The 18,852-nt window shown below is 36.9% G+C and overlaps 1 protein-coding gene across 2 annotated transcripts; it reads left to right on the top strand.

Annotated features, from left to right (window-relative positions):
* The first annotated feature begins 3 nt into the window (after positions 1 to 3).
* On the top strand, positions 4 to 7,688 carry sec22c (SEC22 homolog C, vesicle trafficking protein). Of its 2 annotated transcripts, none has more exons than XM_047348986.1 (7): positions 4 to 143; positions 403 to 614; positions 2,264 to 2,427; positions 2,593 to 2,772; positions 2,917 to 3,035; positions 4,855 to 4,920; positions 5,017 to 7,688. In XM_047348986.1, the coding sequence occupies exons 2-7, from the start codon at positions 433 to 435 to the stop codon at positions 5,215 to 5,217; spliced, it is 912 nt and encodes a 303-aa protein (XP_047204942.1). In that variant the 5' UTR covers positions 4 to 143; positions 403 to 432; the 3' UTR covers positions 5,218 to 7,688. The 2 variants fall into 2 exon arrangements, with proteins under 2 accessions (XP_047204942.1, XP_047204941.1); XM_047348985.1 differs by having other exon boundaries at positions 2,914 to 3,035.
* Positions 7,689 to 18,852: the final 11,164 nt, after the last annotated feature.

Genomic DNA, 18,852 nt, shown 5'->3' with positions numbered 1-18,852 from the left:
TATAGGGTTTTCAAGCTTGTTTATATTAGTCACTAATTAGGTTGGCCTTTCAGTCAGCAGTGTGTTTGTTTTGTATGATGCTGTAGTGAGCTAACTTACATTAGCATTGTGGTAAGGTGCAACATGAACTCTATAACAATGAGGTAAGGTGTTTATGTCAATTGGTCGTTAATGAAACCTTTCTTATATTAAGTACATTACATAATGATGTCATATCTATAAATCAAGTTCTACTCATTCTTATTGTTTTTCTAAAATAATGATTAGCTGTAGGTCTGATAGTAAGTAATATTTTGTAAAAACTATGTAACGATAGAGCTTACTGCAGGACTAATGTGTTAAACTAAATCGTTTTTAAACAGTAATTACCTTAATCTATTTTTGCTTTTTTGCAACATGTAGGCTGCATATCCTCAGCAGACTCAGGGTATCATGTCTCTGATCCTGTTTGCGTTCGTGGTGCGGGTCAGGGATGGACTCCCCCTGTCAGCTTCCACAAACTTTGAGCACAATAAAGAGCTCCAGGAGAGGAAGCAGCAGCTCAGGACCATCAGCAAGTCACTGGCCCGTTTTCCTGACAGAGGAACCATTAAGGGCCAGAAGCTCAATATATAGTAAGGACCCTGAAACCTGAAAAAAATTTTTTGGAGAGTCCCACAGTATGATAACCTTAAATCAAAATAGCATTGTTTTACAGTTTAACAGTGATTATTTCTGCTAAAATGGTAAAACATCTGGGTTATTGCAGTTATAAATGCACCAGTAAGTCAACCAGAAATCACAATCTGTCCATCTTTGGTCCATAAAGACATTAGCTAATATCTTGTAATTCGATGCACTTCTTTGAATTTATTAAAAGCAAACAGATAAAGGTGAAGCAGATATGCTTTGATCTACAATGGATCTAAAAAGTCTACATACACCTAAACAAATCAAAGGTTTTTCTTACTTAAAAAATGAGGCCATGATGAATCATTTTATAACCTTTTCCATCTGGAATGTGATGCATATCCTGTACAATTCAACAGAAAAACAATACTAGTACTTTGTTGAACCACCTTTTGATTTAATTTCAGCGTTCAGTCTTCTTTGGTTGAAGTCTACTAGAACTGTCTCACATCTTGAACTTGGTGATATTTGCCCACTGTACCTCGCAAAGGTTCTCAAAATCATGTGCGAACGTCTCTTGTCCAAACCCGTCTTCAGGCGACCCCGTGGATTTTTCTGTAAAAATGTTGTTCTGGAATTGGCTAGTCTGAAACTATTTTTACTTATTGTAATGCTGAAAAATAAAATCCTACTTATTCTTTATCTTTCAACAGACACCTGCAGGTTTTGAATCAAAACTGACTGTTATTTAGAACGCCTCATGTTTGATCCACCTAGACACAAACGCTACTTTAATCTGAAGACAGGCAACCAATGCAAGTGCAAGATGGCGCCACCATTATATTTCACAGTGATATGGTGTTCTTGTGGTGATGAGCAGTCCTAGTTTTAGTAAAGTCACTGTTGTCCCATATTTTCTTCAGCTCTGCATGTTTTTTGTATCCTCCTCCTGACTGATATATGTGAAAGATGAGAATCATTTCAATCCAACTTATGGCTTTAGATAACAAAATGCAAACGAGCAAATATCAGGAGAATCCTACCAGGGTGAACTTTATTTCATGTTAATCAGAGGCATCATAATTGATTTGTGTCCAAGAAAACTGAAAGCTGGAATCGAATTAAAAGGTTGTTCAACAGAGTGCGGATAAGAGTTTATATACATATGGAACCTGGTGGTTGTGTTTTTGAATTTTTAATATTTATCCCTCTAACAGATTTGTATTTCAGCTGATTAATGCAGGATATATGTCTCAAAAGTTCTGAGTTTATTTATCAGTGTTTCCTATTTTACATCACAGGAGCTGACATTTGTACACGGGTGTGTAAACTTTTTATTGTCTCTGAATAAATGGGGATGATATCGCCCTTTCTTCGTTTTCTACAAGTACAAAGCACCTGCAGGCAGCACCTTTTATCTGTTTTATGTGTTATTGCCCTCAGTAAAATGTAAAACTGGATCTGGTCAAAATCTGAATTGACAGATCAGTTCATAATGAAAACCTGAAATGTGTAATGTACAGTTTATGCATCAGGATACCTGGTATATGTGCCAGGGATCAGCCCGTGCTCAGACCTTCTTGTGCCCACATCCATGCCATGCTATGCTGGACTGTTTGTTTACCAAACACCTCATCTCCTCTCACCTGTTCAGCGTCGTCTCCTCAGAGGGTGTATCCTACATGAGCGTGTGCCACAGCAGCCTCCCCGCTGCTAAAGCCTTCTGCTTCCTGGAAGATTTGCGTTGGGAGTTCACAGCATGCTTCAACAACACTGTCATTTCCCTGGCAGCCAGGCCATATCCATTTTTGGAATTTGGTGAGGGAAGAATAAAATGACATCTATTTTTATTGTTTTTTTTTTTTTTTTTAGCAAAAAGATTTTCTACTAAGTTAATGCTCTTAAGCATTTGCTTGAGGGGCAATTTCATTAAAACCAGTTAAATATATGCATTCAAATCTAAATGTTGCTTCTACCTAACAGACAGCACTATTCAAAAACTGAAGCAGCAGTACAACCAGAGTGGAGGTCCTGCACTAGAGGTGACTCTTGCAGAGGTCCAAGAGGACCTGAGGATCCGTCCACCACAAGTGATTAATCTGGATGAAGTGGAGCTGTCCAATGGGACAGCAAATGGACACATAGACCAAACTGCTGCATCTGGTAAGGCAATTAAGAACCAGTCTCTTTACAGTATTCATATAATTCATGCTTAAGTAATGCAGATATATATATGGGTGGGTTTATATTTTACACTGTCCTGACATGATAAATGTATTCTTTTGTTGTTTTCTTTTGTTTCAGCAGGTATAAATCAGAGGCTTGAACCAGTGACAGCCCCGGGCATCCTTTCTTTGGTCCTTAATATCATGTGTGCATCTTTGAATGTGATCCGCGGGGTGCACCTTGTAGGGAACACCTTCCAGGTATCGCCATTGCAGGGGTCTGATCAAAGATTTAACAGTTACATGTTTTTTTGGTTTACTGTAGTGTGGTCATGTGTTAGAGAGGTGCTTTTGCATTGTAGTTAGTCAAAATCATTAGGCATATGATAGATTCAAAAGTACAGTGTCAGTCAGAAGTTTACATACAGTCCTCAGAAGCATGGATGTCATTTTAATTTTGTGCTTGTAAAGATGTATCTGAGCCCTTTTTGCACAGTGGGATAATGATATAAAATATTACTAAAATGATTTTTTTAAATGAAAACTGGATGCCCCAGTTTGAATTTATTGTGTTTTTCTCTAATCCTCACATGGTCAAATATTGTGCATACACTTCTAATAATAATTGACTAAACATCCTTTAGCAGCTTTCAAAGAAACTCCATGACTTCCTGGAATAATTCTGGCTTAATGTTTGTCCAACAGTCTGGGAAAAAATGGTAGAGCTTATAGTATTTGGTTGGTTTCCTGACATAGAGCTGCCTTTTAAGCATACTCCATACATTTGTAGCAGGTGTGAGGTTGGGGCCATACCAGACGTTTCCAAAACCACTTCTGATGTATGTTTGGGCTCATTTTCTTGTTGGAACACGCAGCTGTCTCCAGGTTTCTACCATCTAATCCAAACCGTCAGGAAGAAGAAAGGAAAATGCTTATAATGTTCAAGATGAAAGGAAATAGCAATGTTTAACTCCATCACTGGAAGCTGCTGGAACACTAGTTTCATTATTCACTAAAAGTGACGTTAACATCAATGTGGACCACCAACTAAGCACACGCTTCAAAGCTGACACCTTCAAGCTGACACCTCATCTGAAGTATAGAGGTGCCCATGTGGACACGCCCAATGACTTCTGGGCAAAAAAGTTATGTTCAGAGGAGATAGAGATTGAAATGTTTGGTCACAGTGACAGAATTTATGTTTAGAGGAGACAAAGTGTCTTTAAAACCTGAGAAGGCTGTACCAGCTGTCAAGCATGGTGGTGGCAGCATGATGCTGAGGAACTGTTGCGATGCCACTTGTACTGGTGCATTGCACAAGGTGGATGGAATAATGAAGGAGAAAGACAACCTCCAAAGTCTTTAACTGCACCTGAATTCAACAGCTAGATCAGGGGTCTGCAACCTTTACAATCAGAGAGCCAGTTTGACCCTCAGTCCAGTTAAATAAAACTATATTTAGAGCTGCAAAGGTTACATGACCTTTTGAAATAAGGACAATCTATAATTTGTTATCTACTATGAGAAATTTGTTGTCATTTTTAAAGAACCATCATTTTGCTTCTATTTTTAGGTTTTAAAATATAGAAAAACATGCAACTTTTGCAAAAGGAGGATTGATACATTTTCTTCTATGGGATTTAGATTTCTTTGGGAAATAATGTAAAAAAAAAAGCATATAGTTTCAACCTAAAGATAAGAAAAATAGATTAAAAGAATATTACTGGTTTAGTATTAATCCGTTGTGGAAATTCAATGCAAGTATTACATTGAAAAACTGCCAAAACCAGCATTTGTTATTATATCTTTATTTAAAAACATTAGTCTCTTTATTATTTTTAGACAAAGCCATCGTAGAAGGTCCAAAGAGGCACTTTTGGCTCCGGAGCCACAGGTTGTAGACCTGGTACATTTATCTAAATATTGTATGTATATATTTGCACCTGTATGTGTCAATATGAAACCTGTGCACCTTTATTTTACAAGTTGTAAAAGTTGTACCAGTTTATCTAAAATATGCAGAAGCAGATGTTCTGCCAACCCCAAAGTTAATTCAGCTCTTTAATGTAACTTTCTAAAGGATGACTACGAAGGCATTTGGAACGTTGTGGCATTTTTCCTTGCATTCATCTGCTGTGCTTTTCAGGTAAATTGCAGTTTGCATGTTAACACAGCTGCTCATTGCAAACAGTAATAACTTGATGGCTCTGTCTGACCCGTATTCTTGTCACCGACTCCGTAGTGCCACCTCTACCTGTTCCACTCGTCTCTGAAGAAGCTGAAGTCATTCGTCCTTTTGAGCATAATTGTCCTATGCAACTTGTACCTGCTCGGCATGAGGAACATATGGCAGCTCCTCTTCCACATTTCCGTGGCCTCCTTCTCCACCTCACTCACTCTCACTCGCAGATTCCAGCAGAGAACCAATGACTGTGGAGTCTGAGGGGTTCAGAACTGTTCAATGTGCCGCATCGACCCAGTATTCAGATCGTTGGAGACGTAAACTTGGATTTTTTTTATAATCACTAAAATGAAGACAATAATGAATGAAAATTCTTAAAGCTCCAGCTAGTATTCTCTTGTACATAGGAACCATTTTTACTTTGTTTTTTCAAGACAAGAAAACAAAAATTAGCTGTGAGTCTGAACACAGAAATGTCCAGTTAACCTCAAACCAAAACAACAAAGAAAAATACATCTCAAGAAAGTTGGATAAGTTTTTCCGGTCAAAGTTGCTCACCAAAGTTTTCTACAAAGAGACCATTAACCTTTCTTAACAGTGGTGGCTACTCTGGATCTTGTGACCCATGTTTGCTCATGTTCTGCTTCAGCTTTTCCATGCCTTTTATTATTGGTGCATAATTGCTTTTCATGGTTCTCTGAAGGTTAGTGATTATTGTGCTTTTAAGACAGGAAGGACATACCTTAATGGGTGAAAATATGTTGCTTTAGTAGGAATGTAGTTTATTTTTTATAGTTTAAATTAACTAAATAGATAATCTGAGGGATAGCTCTCTGTGCTGCTTGTTTGCTTTCTATTATCCAGTAATCATTTAGCTAAAACAAACGCATAAATCAAAGTTATTTACACAAACGTTGTGGGTTTGTTAATGTCTTACATTATGACAAAGTGGTTGGGTTCAGTTATCTTATTTTGTTTTAGCTGCTCTAGCTGAAGGCTTTGTTGAGGTAAAAAGTTCATTATCCTTTCAATAACCTCTGCTATCCGGACACATTTTCTTCCAGTTCTAAGTTTACATTCTATTTTAGGAAGTATAGATATTTCTTAAGTAGAGATCCTGGGCAGTGAAATCGCTACACTGAGTGCTCACGAGGCACAGTAACTATACCTACTTTAGGTATCAGCAACATTTTAAAATGAAGTCAGAAGCTATTTAGAAGAAAAATATTTTTTACAACGTGTTAAAACATGTTTGTGTTTCATTAAGGCTGCAAGAGAGTAACTTTCAGCAGATAACAGGACAGCTGAACAGAGTATAGCAAAGTTGCTTTTGTTAGCATCTCTGACTTATGCAACATCCTGGATTTGGAAATGTTGATCGTAGAGTTTATGTAAGGACATACATTCCCCTGGGAATAGACACAGAGACTCCAAATCACTCAAAAATCTGTTTTTTTTTTTTTACAGAAACTGCTATGTCTGACAGTGTGGCGTAGCTTCTGTGCCTAATTCAAACATTGAATGACTACTCACGACAGGAAGGCTGTAGAAGCACAATTTGAATGCTTTCTTATATATTCTTGTATTGTAGTACTTAAAGAGAAATCATGAAAATTGGTTTGGGCAGCTCAGATCTTTGCAAAATCTGCTGAAATATTTTGATCGGGGCATCTCTACATTTTAGTTCTGTCTTTTTCAACTGATGTAACAATTTAAACAGATAATAATGATATGAAAGCACTGTTTTCTTAAATATAGTTTGTTTTAAAAAGCTGCACTATTATGTAAAGAGTACTTATCAGGGTTTTATTGCTGAATGTTTTAAATTTAGAGTTAATTTATATTTATTTTTTAGTTTTCTGTATGCTTTGGGGGCTCAACACATCTGCTTTCTGTTTGTAGTTTTTACATTAATATAAATGAAGAAATGTAATTTATCTACATTTATGTTTGAGTACAAATTCATGAAAGATACATGAAAAGATGGGGTGTCATGTAGTAACTCTTGTAGTGATTGTTTTGTTTTAATGACAGCTTTTAGTTGCTAAACTGAGTCATAGCAAGCAGTGGCAGTTAATGTGTTAATGCAGCTGCTGCCGTCATGGCTGCTGTACAGGATCTGTTTTTCCCTATTAAGTATTGACACCTTGATACATGTAGAAAGTTGGACTAATAGTGTAAACTCTCCCTGTTCCTCTGTAATTTCCAAAACAGAAGTGATTTTTGGTTTAGATGCTTTTCTGCAGGATCCGTGAGCTAGTTTTTACTAGATTACCAGATTTTTCTTTTGTATGAATGATTTTACACAGAACTCCAATAATGCTTTCTGTCTGTGTTTAAACGGATTTCCTCATTGCTGATTCTCAAGTGATCAAATGTGGTAAATATGAATAACTAGTTGTTTCTTTGCAAGGTAGACCAGATAACTTGTATAATGATCCTTAACGTTTTCAGGACATTTGCCTGGCGAACGTTAAAGCGATGTGAGACGAGGGTGGATTATTTTTACGGTGAAGATCATGAATTGACAGAAACACACTGTTCAAATGAAACATGACAGTCTCCTTGCTTTTTCACAACGGATATAAAACGTTTTTCCTTCCAGCTTCCAGGACAGGTATCAGTAAATGCTTTTCATTGCTGCAGAAGTAAAGGCATCACTCCATTTAGAATAAGAACTATAAACATTGGTCATGTTTATTTTCACAAATAAACAACTTTTAGTATTTAAATAAATTGTGAAGAATGTTTTTACTAAAAAAACTATATATAGCTCATAGAATAGTGTCACCTATCAGTTGTCATAGTAGACACACCTATTGAAAACAAGTACATTTATATCAATCTATATTGCATTTAAAAAATATATATTTTCTCATAAAATATATATATTTTTTATTATTATTTTGGAACTTTTTTAATTTTTGATACTTGCCCTGGTATATTTGTTTTATTTAAAAGTTTTAAATTTACACCTTAATTGCTTGTTTTTAGCAGTAAATTTTAAATAAAGCTGTTGCCGGCAAATATTACAGATAAACTAAGCAAAATTGTGCCTATGTCTGTTCATCTGTAATTTTTAAAGGAGGCAGTGGAAACGCATCGCAGTAGTTTTTCTGCTTTTAACACCAGATAGCGCTGTTTCACAAGGCTGACGTTTGGTTGTCGACCCACACACTGTTGCAGAGCTGGCAGCGATTTTACTGATTTTGCTCACAGCACAGTGAGTGTGTGTCATAGCTTTAAAGACAGAAGATTTCACAGTTTTGCAGAGATAATTCCCTGCTGAACTTGGGATGATTACTTGGCTTTGAGTAAAGAAAATGCCTCAAGATTAAAAGAACAAATATAAAAAGAAAATGCCCAGAACAACAAGATCGCACGTATCTGAAAATGTTTTTAAGGTACTGGTGGTATAGACCTACAATAATTTCACAGTATTGTCTGGTATTTTTATTCCCATGACAATTTCAATTATGATAAACACAATTTAAAGTTCAACACAGTCATTTTTGCTATAAATCAATCACTGCATATATTCTACAAACCTGCAAATAAAAACATTGTTCTAACAATTAAACTGAGCCATTATTAAATAGGTTACCTCAGTATGTCAGTTGCATTTAGCAGAAATACTATTCCGCTGTGGAATATTAGGTCAAACAGCATTAACAGCAATCATCAATATACTATCAGTGAGGCTTACCAATTAGGCTATTTTTTATAATCATGGTATGAGAAACCTTTATTACGGGGCAATTTTATTATCCTATATTTATTATCCTATATTGTTAATATAATTCTCCCCTCCCTATTGAAAGAAGGCAGATATTGCTTTAAGTAAAAACCTGACTTAAGTTTATCCTAAAGCCACACTAAAGCACAAGCTTCATACTATGTGATATTTTGCTGTGTTTAAGATAAAACTGCTGCTTGCTGTTTCATTCTGGAGCAGTTAGACCCAAATGATTCATTTCTGTTATTTCTGCAATGCTGATCACTGATGAGCATTGCATCAGTGATGTAATGCTCACTGCATCATATATATAACTCATCACTGATGAGTTTTATATATATATATATATAAATGATGCAGATATATATATATATCTGCATCATATATATAACTCATCACTGATGAGTTTTATATATATATATATATATATATATATATAAATGATGCAGATATATATATATATCTGCATCATATATATAACTCATCACTGATGAGTTTTATATATATATATTGGTCCTGGGTTCAACTCCCAGCCAGCAGTCTGTCTGTATTGAGTTGGCATGTTTTCCCTGTGCATGTGTGGATTCTCTCCAGGTACTGTGGTTTCCTTCCACAGTCCAGTCCCTGTGACCCTGTATGGAAGAAGCATGTATAGAAAATGGGTGGATGACTAATTTTCACAACCTCAGTTATTCTACATGGCTCTACTCTTAAAGTATCAGTCATAAAGCTGAAGTCATAATAAAGCAAAACAGCCATAAAAATGTGAACATATAAAAAATACAAGTTAATGTCATCTCTTTTGTTTCATTACTTTGGAGAAATTGAAATATTTGTAGCATTTTCTGTAAAGCTTTTAGTGTTTGCCAGTACTTTTCTGCATATTAAGGAGTTTTTGTTTTTCATTTTGCGTAGTTCGAAGCTTAGAAACAAATGGAAGATCTCAAACAGGGCTGATAGCATCAGTTCAAAAGCACAGATCCATCAATCACAAATGTATTTAACAGCATGGATGGTCCTGCTGATATGTTTATGGCTCACATTTTTCCTCTTCCTCCTCCTCCAGCATCTTCAGAGAACAGTAGTATTTATTTTCTCTTTTAAAATGTTTATCTTATGATAATCTGATTTATGCAGCACCAAGGAAGACTTTCATTACTTTGTGTCAAAATTATCTTCGCTTTCCTCAGTGCTGTGTAATGACACCGACTGACAAATGTGGCCGAGTGTTGACTCTACATTCATGTCACTCAAACATTCGTGTTTTTAATGTGCCACGTTCAAAGAATTGCAGAGTAAGAACATCAGGGTGTAGGCTCAGACTCTTCAGGCTGACAGGAGGTGCTGTCACGGTGAGGTTTTGGGGTGGACCGAAGCGCAGACAAGAGCTTGGCAACAGCATTCCGAATAATCTTCAGCTTTATTCAAAGTTACAAGCGTAACAAAATCGCTGCAGGTAAACCAGAGATCCAAAACTTACATCTGCAGGAACATGGTATACATGGCAGTAGAGGGTAGACCCGAGTTGTGCAACGAGAGGAACCAGCAAAGGACAATGAAACAAAACCAACTAATATACTGAGGGAGAACAACGGCAGGTAATGAAAGGAACTAAGAACAAGTGAGACAAGGAGGCTGGGAGGCAGAGGGAGCAGGTGAACCTAATAAAACTAAGCATGAGGAAAGGGACTAATTAACACAACAGTGAGCAGACCTAATTGAAACTATAGACCAAGATAAAGAAAGCATAAAAATCAAGAATAAACATGAACTAAAGGAAACTGAGAAAATGGAGGGAACCCAACCTAAGAACTAGCAACACCATAAAGAAACCCTGACTACAAAAGTAAACAAACCTAAAGCACACTGACTGAATAGACTGGAAGGGAAGAAGAGAACATGAGGACTAGAATGTGAACAAACAAAATATGAACAATAAGTAAACACAGCCTAACCAGAGGGGCTGGAGAATAAAGCTAAACTAGAGGAACTAAACGAGAAAGGACTACAACTAGGAAAGAAACTAACACAGAGAAAATAAGACTAGTAACCTAGTAGAATATAAAAGAGGACAAATACCAAACAATAAATAAACAATCAGGAGTGAGAGGAAGTAACCAAAACAACCACGACTACCAAAATACTAAATATAAACATAAAAAGTGACTAAACACAAACAAAGTCCAAACCCTGACAGGTAAAGCCTTAAAAATCATCTTTTATTGCAGGAGCATAATTTATAATTCATATTTTATATTTATATTTGAGTACTTTTATTTTGTTTTTTAACCAAATCAACAGGGCCTCACCAAGCGGTACCCCTGCTGTCAGTATAGGTTGGAGCACACAGAGAGAGAGATCTTCGACATGCCTTTTTATACGAGTCCTGCATCCTCTTTTACAACTGCCTCTCTGGACGTCAACCCACAGGTGATCTATAGGATTTGGGTATGGTGGGAACTGAGAAGTCCATGAAAAAAGGTTGAATGTGTCTGGTGAAGCCCCAGTGTCAACCCTTTTGTTTTAGTTTGCTGGCAAAGGACACCAGATTTTTATTTAGAAAATGTACTTTAAATTTCAAATCGTTTATGATAACATGTTTTCTCACAAGATTCCCAGGCCATTGGGAAGACAAACAGGCCCACAGCATCACAGATCCTCCACCGTACTAACCATGCTTCTTTAATATCAGACCCAACTGTGGTGTTGATTGCAGAAAACATCAATCCGGGTCTCGTCGGGCCAAAGGACACTCGGTTAAAGTCCCATCGATGAGCTGTGCAGAAGTTAATATGTTTCTCTATCAGCCATGCATCTCATTAGGATAACTTTTTCACCAAGTCATATTACCATTTATGGGAAGTAGATGTTTCTTTTATTATGGAGTTCAAGTTGATAAAAGGTTTATATGGAGATTTAGTGAAAAATAAATACTTGCTTGTGTTTATTTCCACTTTATAAATTCAGCTGCAGTCTTAATTTGAACACCTTATTTATATTGACAGGGGATTGCTTTATTTATGTGTGAAACATTTTTAATTTCATAGTTTTGCTGATAGCTTGAACAATACTAAACAAAATATGCTGCTTTAAGATCAGTTTTTCAAATGGAGTTTACACCAAAATTCAGAATGAAAGACTCACCCTCGCCGTCTCCACCGTCCAATGACTTCCCCGTGCGTCTCCCGGCCTTCCAATAAGCATCCTGTCTGCCTGATTCATCATCCAATCACCTTCCGATGCCTGGTTTTTAAAGGACCTTCGGCTGTGTTCCTCCTCGCTTGTCAGTTGAGCTCATCCCTCCTCCACCCCCCCTCCACCATCTTCCTTCACATCTACTCCTGGCTTCCTCGCTCCCTGGCCGCCAATCCACCACCAGTGTCGGATTGGGGGGAAGACATCTCTAAATCTAAGCCTTACAAATGTTCATCTTAGCTCACATCATTCACAGCATTCATGTCTTCCTCCCAGGTCCGAGCGCCAAAGATATAATTATGTAATTTCACATCATTAAAACTTTTCTAATTCCCAACCTTCTCTTAGTGAGTCTTTTCAGATTAAATTTATAATTGAATCGAAAGGATATTAACAGACTTACTTAAATTTATCTTTGGCCTTTTCATTTGTGAACCACTGGAATTAAAACTCCCTAAAACAATTTTATTTGGAAGGTCAGGCGTGACGGTGTAGTTAAAGCAGAAGATTGGGGTGGGACTGTGCAAAATGACACTGTGAGGCTTGAAGGATTTAATCGGAGTGAGTCACTTTGGCACCCACTCCTATCTTTCTAATCTTTGTTACAGGCCTCCTGCCCAGATGACAGCCCCTGCTTCAGGGTTTTCCATAAATGAATCACTCCTCTGTTACACCAGGGGCCCTGATTTATGCTGTCTCTTTGAGGAAGCATTTAAAAACAGGAAATGAGAAATGTTCTCTGAACAAATAAAAGATTCTTCTGATGCTTACATTTTTAACAAAACTAGTGTAAATAAAACAGATTTCAGCATTAAAACCATCAGAGAGCTTCCTGCAATTTCAGATCTGGATCATTTTGAAAGAGAACATTCTTTATTCTGTTATCCATCCATTGTAAAAATACCTGCCATAAACTTCCTAAAAAAACCTTCTGTATTTACATTTTGAAAATAAGATAAAAAAGGACAAATTTGAGTCTGGGAAATATGGACTTTTTAGCATGAACAATTTAGTAGAAAGCAGCTTGTTCACAGACCAGGAGCAACATTAAAATAAACCTAGAATCTGTTTTCTTCCCAGACTCTCCTTTTCTGAGTTACAGGTGATCCAGAATGAATTAACTCAGTAAGACTGTATTACTGCTGCTCAGGTGGGTGTATTGGCAAATATACAACATTCCCAGGGGAAGACAAATAGGATGAGACCGGAATCCCAAAACTGTTTATGTCTTTTTTCCGGGTGGCACCTCATATGTCATGCTCCAAACTTATGGAGCATGACAATGATGGATATGGCATGAGTCTTATTATACTGCTCTGTGCAGATAAGCGACTGCACTGACTATCCAAAGTGATGAATGGGATGCCTTAAGACATTCTGGTGCATGAGCCTCTGACAAAGTTGTATCCGAGGTGATATTATGGCTTTGACCATTTTATATTCTACGGGAAAGAGTTGAAGTTACATCTAGTAATAGGGTAGATGAGTGCAGAGAGACTGTACCAATTTGAGGAAAGTAGAGTTAAGATTGTCAGAAATGATAAATGCGGTACTCTGTGTACATATTTCAGCATATATTGGTCAGAGGGAATTGTACAGGTAAAAAATCCAAAATCTTTTTTTTTTCTGTGAGTCTCTGCAGCCTGAAGTCCAAATGCAACTTTTGTAAACCTGTATTAGAAAACCTGAGCTGCTTCTCATGTGTTTCCTACTGCATCTCCCCACTCGCCATTGCTAAATACAGGGCCAAGGCTTCTCTTTTACAGAATACATTTTGTATATTAACTGTGACCTGAAAAACCTTCAACTTCACTTGGTCTCTCTGCATGTAGGCTATTTGTGCAATTTAGAGCTGTGTGCACTTCTTAACTGGAAACCTTCTTTTAGGGAGAAGCTTGGTTTCCTAAATGCTGATGTCTGTGTGAGCCTGATCATGGCATTGGTTGTTGCAGCCATGTGAGGAGAAATTAGCATTATCCTGTTTGTTATGCGGCCATTCGTCCTTCAGATTCCCAAAGATCAGGTGACGCTGGTGCACAAAAACACTCTGGGTCATCGTGAGCCCACGTTATTCTCAATGTGCCTCTGAAGAAATTGGCAAGACCATGGCTGATTTTATTTATCATTAACTGGTCTTGTCAAATTAAGTTTTGGATTTAATTTTAAACTTTATGTTACCTTCAGCTTAAGCACAATTTGAACAGATGATACTAAAAGCCATTTAAACAACACAAAGATGTGATTGAGAATTAGAGGCTGACAAGATGTCTACATTAAGACGTCTGTTAATCTCTAAATATTGTTAAAGTTGGGCTCTATCAAAAGGGACCAACCAAGCGTGACATTTGATGTCTTTGTTTAGACTAAATTGGCTAAATGAACTATTAGGGCTAAAAAAGTTCAACTTTCAATGTATTTTTGTGGCTAAACAAAGACTGGCTCAACTGATAGTAAAAACGTCTGGCGTTTGGAAGGTTTGCTTTGCAACCTTTGAGTTGTGTAACGGATTCAGGCAAACATGAATTCAGTCTATTTCAGATACTTACTGAATCTCTTAAAGCTCAGATGCTTTTAGACTCTCAATGTGTTCCAGCTCTGTGGATCCTGAGTTAGGTATAAAGATGCTAAACAGCTCATAAAGTTTTCAGATTAACTAGTTCTAAAAATTAACATGTGGAGCTACAACATTTCTTCTCTGGTTGTGAACATGTAAAACAAAAACAAAAAAACAAGAAACTGGTTAAAGCCTGTTTTATAGACCAACACATGCCGGCACACAATTCTGAAGTAGATGGATAATAATATATGGTTAAGTAGCATGATGAGTTGGTTGTCTCTCAGGCTTACCCCACCAAAGGGCAAAATGGGATTATCCCTCTGATGCAAAATAGACTAAAGAGCTAATCTGGTTCAACCAACAAGGAGGACAGGTCACCTAAAAATAAAAATCTGAAAAGTGTAATGTGCATTTGTATCCAGTATAGTTATAGTATATGTATAGTTTGATATATCTGAATAAAATCCAGTAAATCTCTTGAAGTCGCATGACTTTGGGTCTATTTGCATGTAATCTAAACTCACACCGGTTCTGTGAAGGCCTCAGATTTGTTAGAGAACATTAATGAACAAACAGCTTCAGGCTGAGGTTGTAAACAAGAAAGCTTTGAGCATCTTACTGAGCCCTATTCAACCCATCGCCAAAATAGCATGAGTGCAAAATTGGATGGAGCTGAACGCAAGGCAATCCAGGAAGAAACTCTGCTAGAGGCAGAGGTCCTCCTTCCAGCAGGACAACAAACCCTTGCATAGAATAGAGTCAGAGCTACAAGGGGCTGGTTAAAGCATATTCATGTATGCACTACTGGTGTAGTGTGCTAATAAGATGTATTGGTGTTTGTGGTTGTAACTTAACAAAATAAGAAGAATTTACACTGTATACTAATTATACTGTACTTCTGCAAGGCAGTGCACACGTCCAAGCTATAGAACTGTGTATTATACATGATTAATATTTATGTTGACATGTATCTTAGAAATATCTGCAACATAGTGACTAAATATTCAGTGGTTGGACAGAAAAACCTAAACTTCTTTAGAGCAGAGTTTTTCAGTCTAATAAGGAAAAATCTAAGCAAAGGGAGCTCAGGCCAGAACAGAAAGCAACCACGACATTGTGCCAAGATTGTAAGTCCTACATGAGTCATATGTTCTGCAAATGAATGATGCATTCAAGTCAAGAATGAGATCTAACATCCTGGTATTGTATAACATGGGCAGCAATTTCGTAAGCTTGTTTACACCTGGCTTATCCATAAATCAAATTCTGCAGCTTTAAAATCATTTCCCCTGTGTTGTGTAATGGGCAGTGGGTATGTTTGAGTAATGGCAGTCCACTGAACCAAGGAGAATTGTCTTAAAAATCTAGATGAAAGGACAGGACAACAACAAAACATATTTAGGATCCGGGAATTATACGGTAAAATGGCATGCATGTGAAACTATATCCAATGGTTAATGTTTGTTTTTTTCCATGCTGGGAACAAAGGAGTATAATTAACCGATGCTAACAACAAACAGAGATGTAATTTCAGACACGACGTACATTCTTTGTGTTTTGCTTCTAACGTATTGACAACAAGAAAATTGCATAAAAAAGCTCTGAAATTTTTCATCATTACTAACTTGCTGAAACATAAAAACATTATTTAAAAATACCAATATAGTTTAAAACCGTTCTTTTTAACATTTCTGCAAAAATTTGACCTGTCAGATTTTCTGAATATAAACACAGGATCCAAATAATTAATTATTTGACTGAGAGCTGAGTGGAAATTTAACTCAGTCTGACCTCAGGAAAAGAGCTTTAGACCACGTTAGCCATGATAACTACCTACTGTAAGGAGAAGTTGAGACACTAAAATAACTCTGAGCTTGGTGGTTAAAGCTTGGTGTTTTTTGTGGAGTTATCAGGAGTCGTGTTTTCTGAAGTGGCAGCGTTTTTGAGATTATAGTTTTTTCAAATGACATCTGCATGAAATCTGCTTTGGGTCATGTTGGCCATTAGTTTAAATCTGCGGCAAGAACTTCTCTGAGAAGACCAGAGGTTCTTCATAGAGTGATCTACTGCTCCTTCATCAAAAAATGTTAACTGTCTCTAGCTTGAATGAGCACAGAAGAATTCAGAGTCAGTTCTGATTCACTGTTGGTTTCATGTTATGGACACAAAATTTTTTGTGTGAGCTGCAAAGAGAAAAGATAAACTGAATTATGTAAGTAATCTATTTGTTATTTATTGTGACATTGAAAGACTTTAGTTTTTGCCTTTTTGTCATACTTGTATGTTTCAGATCATCAATCACAAAAGGCAGTTTTCCAATCATAATATTCTTATTAAGGGAAAAGAACCATCTGAGCCAACCTGGCCATTTAGGGTAAAACAATTACCCTAAAAATCTGATATCTGGTAGTGCCACTCCTGGTGGCAACAACTGCCATCGAATTTTGGTGATAATTGGCGGACAAACAGTGTCTTATGCCGCTATGAAGGAATTTTGGTCCACTCTTCTTTGCAGAATTGTTTTGAATTGAAGAAGATAAGACTTTCTCTCCATGGTTTCTCTGGTAAATTTCAGACTGTTTGCAGACTCCTCTTTGACCCGATGAGAAAATGTAGCCTTCTTATTAATCCCTACTCGATGAATTAATTCCATAAAGAAATTTGTGATAATTAGTAATTGGTAATCTGCTGCTGGAGATTGTTACAGTATACAATCTTTACTGCAGAAACTGCTTTCATTTCTAAAAGGTTCTTTTGTAACATTGTTTCTAATCTGTGACTTGAGAAGTTGCTTATATTTTGCATTTTATACTATAAATGATCAATATTCAAAGCTTAATGAAAGAAAATTTCCTTTTTTAAACAGGAGCAAATTAACCTGTGTTGATCTCAGAACAGCTGTGTTGATCAAAGCACTCTCTTAGCTGTTTGGCCAGAGTTTACTCAATCACAAACTTTCCCTTCTATGCCCCATGATTATTTAACCAGTTTCATGAATTTTGAAAAATGCTCAAAGGCAAGACACCTGTTTCAAAGTTTAGGAGTTGCAAGAAACCCTTGAATAACTTCATCCAGCCGCTTGCATGTTTATCTGACAGGTTCCGCATAGAATCTGAGTTCAGATGTTTAAAATCTCACCTTTCCACGTTAAGGAATGTTTACTGCAGATAGTTTAGTTTAGTATTTAGTACGGTTTGTTTAGCCATAGGGTTCATGTTTTTAATAATCTGCAGTTTGATACAACATCCTGTCATGTCTGTTGATCCATTTATTTGTATTTATTACAATTTCTATGAATGCTAAATTGCACTAAAGGCAAATAAAACAAGGACACAGGCTTACCAACATTTCATTTAGCGAGGTTTTGTCTTTCTTCATGATATCACAAACTGTTAGAAGTCTGATAGTGTTAAAGGCACAGTAGTAATCATCAAAGCTTAAAGGAATAACTGACCAACCCTAAGGATCAGAGTTTTAATCTCATTAAAGTGGGTTGGTCAGACTTGTTTAATAATGTCAGTGAAAAGTACCTAAAGGAAAATAGAGCGAGTTTAACAGTTGACCAGTTTAACACTAACCTTGGCATTTCAGACCAAGGTCACTTTTATGACGTAGCTACTGTTCTTGAAGATCTGAACAAACAAGAATGAGGTGATCTATGAGTTAGTTTGTCTGCTAAAGAAGCTGCCATCTTCTGAAAAGTGCAGAGATACAACAAGAAAGACTGTTCTGGCCATTGTTCGTCCACAGGACCAGATATTAAACGTATCTGTTTAGGCATGACCTTACTCATATGGCTGAACTGACTGGCAAGGGATGCCACAGATTGTTAAGCCTAGGACCATCCAGTCACTGCACTGTCTGCCACTACTGATGATGATGAGATAGGGCCTTTTATATCCTCCATACGAGCTTGACCCACCTTTCAAATAGTTTGATGTTGCTGAATAGAACAAACACAGGAAAGTGGGTTTTGCAGAACATTTAAGGCCTTTCAATTTTAACAGACACTTGATGAGGTTTTCCACAGGTAGCCTCTTAGTCTCACTGACAATATAGTGGGGACCAACATGCTTGACCAGTCCAGCCCAATGCCAATGAAAAGTGATGCACAATCACCACTCTACCACTGGATCCTTTGCAAGTGCAAAGTATTAAACAAAAGATTTCAATTAACCTCAAAGCTGCCATCTTGCACCCTAGTTCCTTGTCTAATTCCTTCAAATATAGAAGGGTGAAGCAGCTGCTATCAAAGTCTGTAAAGGACCCAAACTAACTTTCTTGACCACAAACTCACATTCCTTTTACTTGAGCTTGTTAGCGGAAACATGTGGAGATAACTTCTACCTGCTTCTCCAAACATATGTAATTCACATAGGTATATACAGCAGCTAAGATAGTCTAGGTT

The sequence above is a fragment of the Girardinichthys multiradiatus genome, chromosome 21 (assembly GCF_021462225.1).
Source record: "Girardinichthys multiradiatus isolate DD_20200921_A chromosome 21, DD_fGirMul_XY1, whole genome shotgun sequence".
NCBI lineage: Eukaryota > Metazoa > Chordata > Actinopteri > Cyprinodontiformes > Goodeidae > Girardinichthys > Girardinichthys multiradiatus.
Note: the sequence above shows the minus strand (reverse complement) of the source record. Positions and strands in the feature narration are given on the sequence as shown.

Coding starts and splice junctions, on each gene's coding strand:
- sec22c (XM_047348985.1), top strand. CDS start 433: ATGTCTCTGATCCTGTTTGCGTTCGTGGTGCGGGTCAGGGATGGACTC. Junction 2,773..2,913: donor AGACCAAACTGCTGCATCTG/GTAAGGCAATTA, acceptor CTTTTGTTTCAG/CAGGTATAAATCAGAGGCTT. Junction 3,036..4,854: donor TTGTAGGGAACACCTTCCAG/GTATCGCCATTG, acceptor AACTTTCTAAAG/GATGACTACGAAGGCATTTG.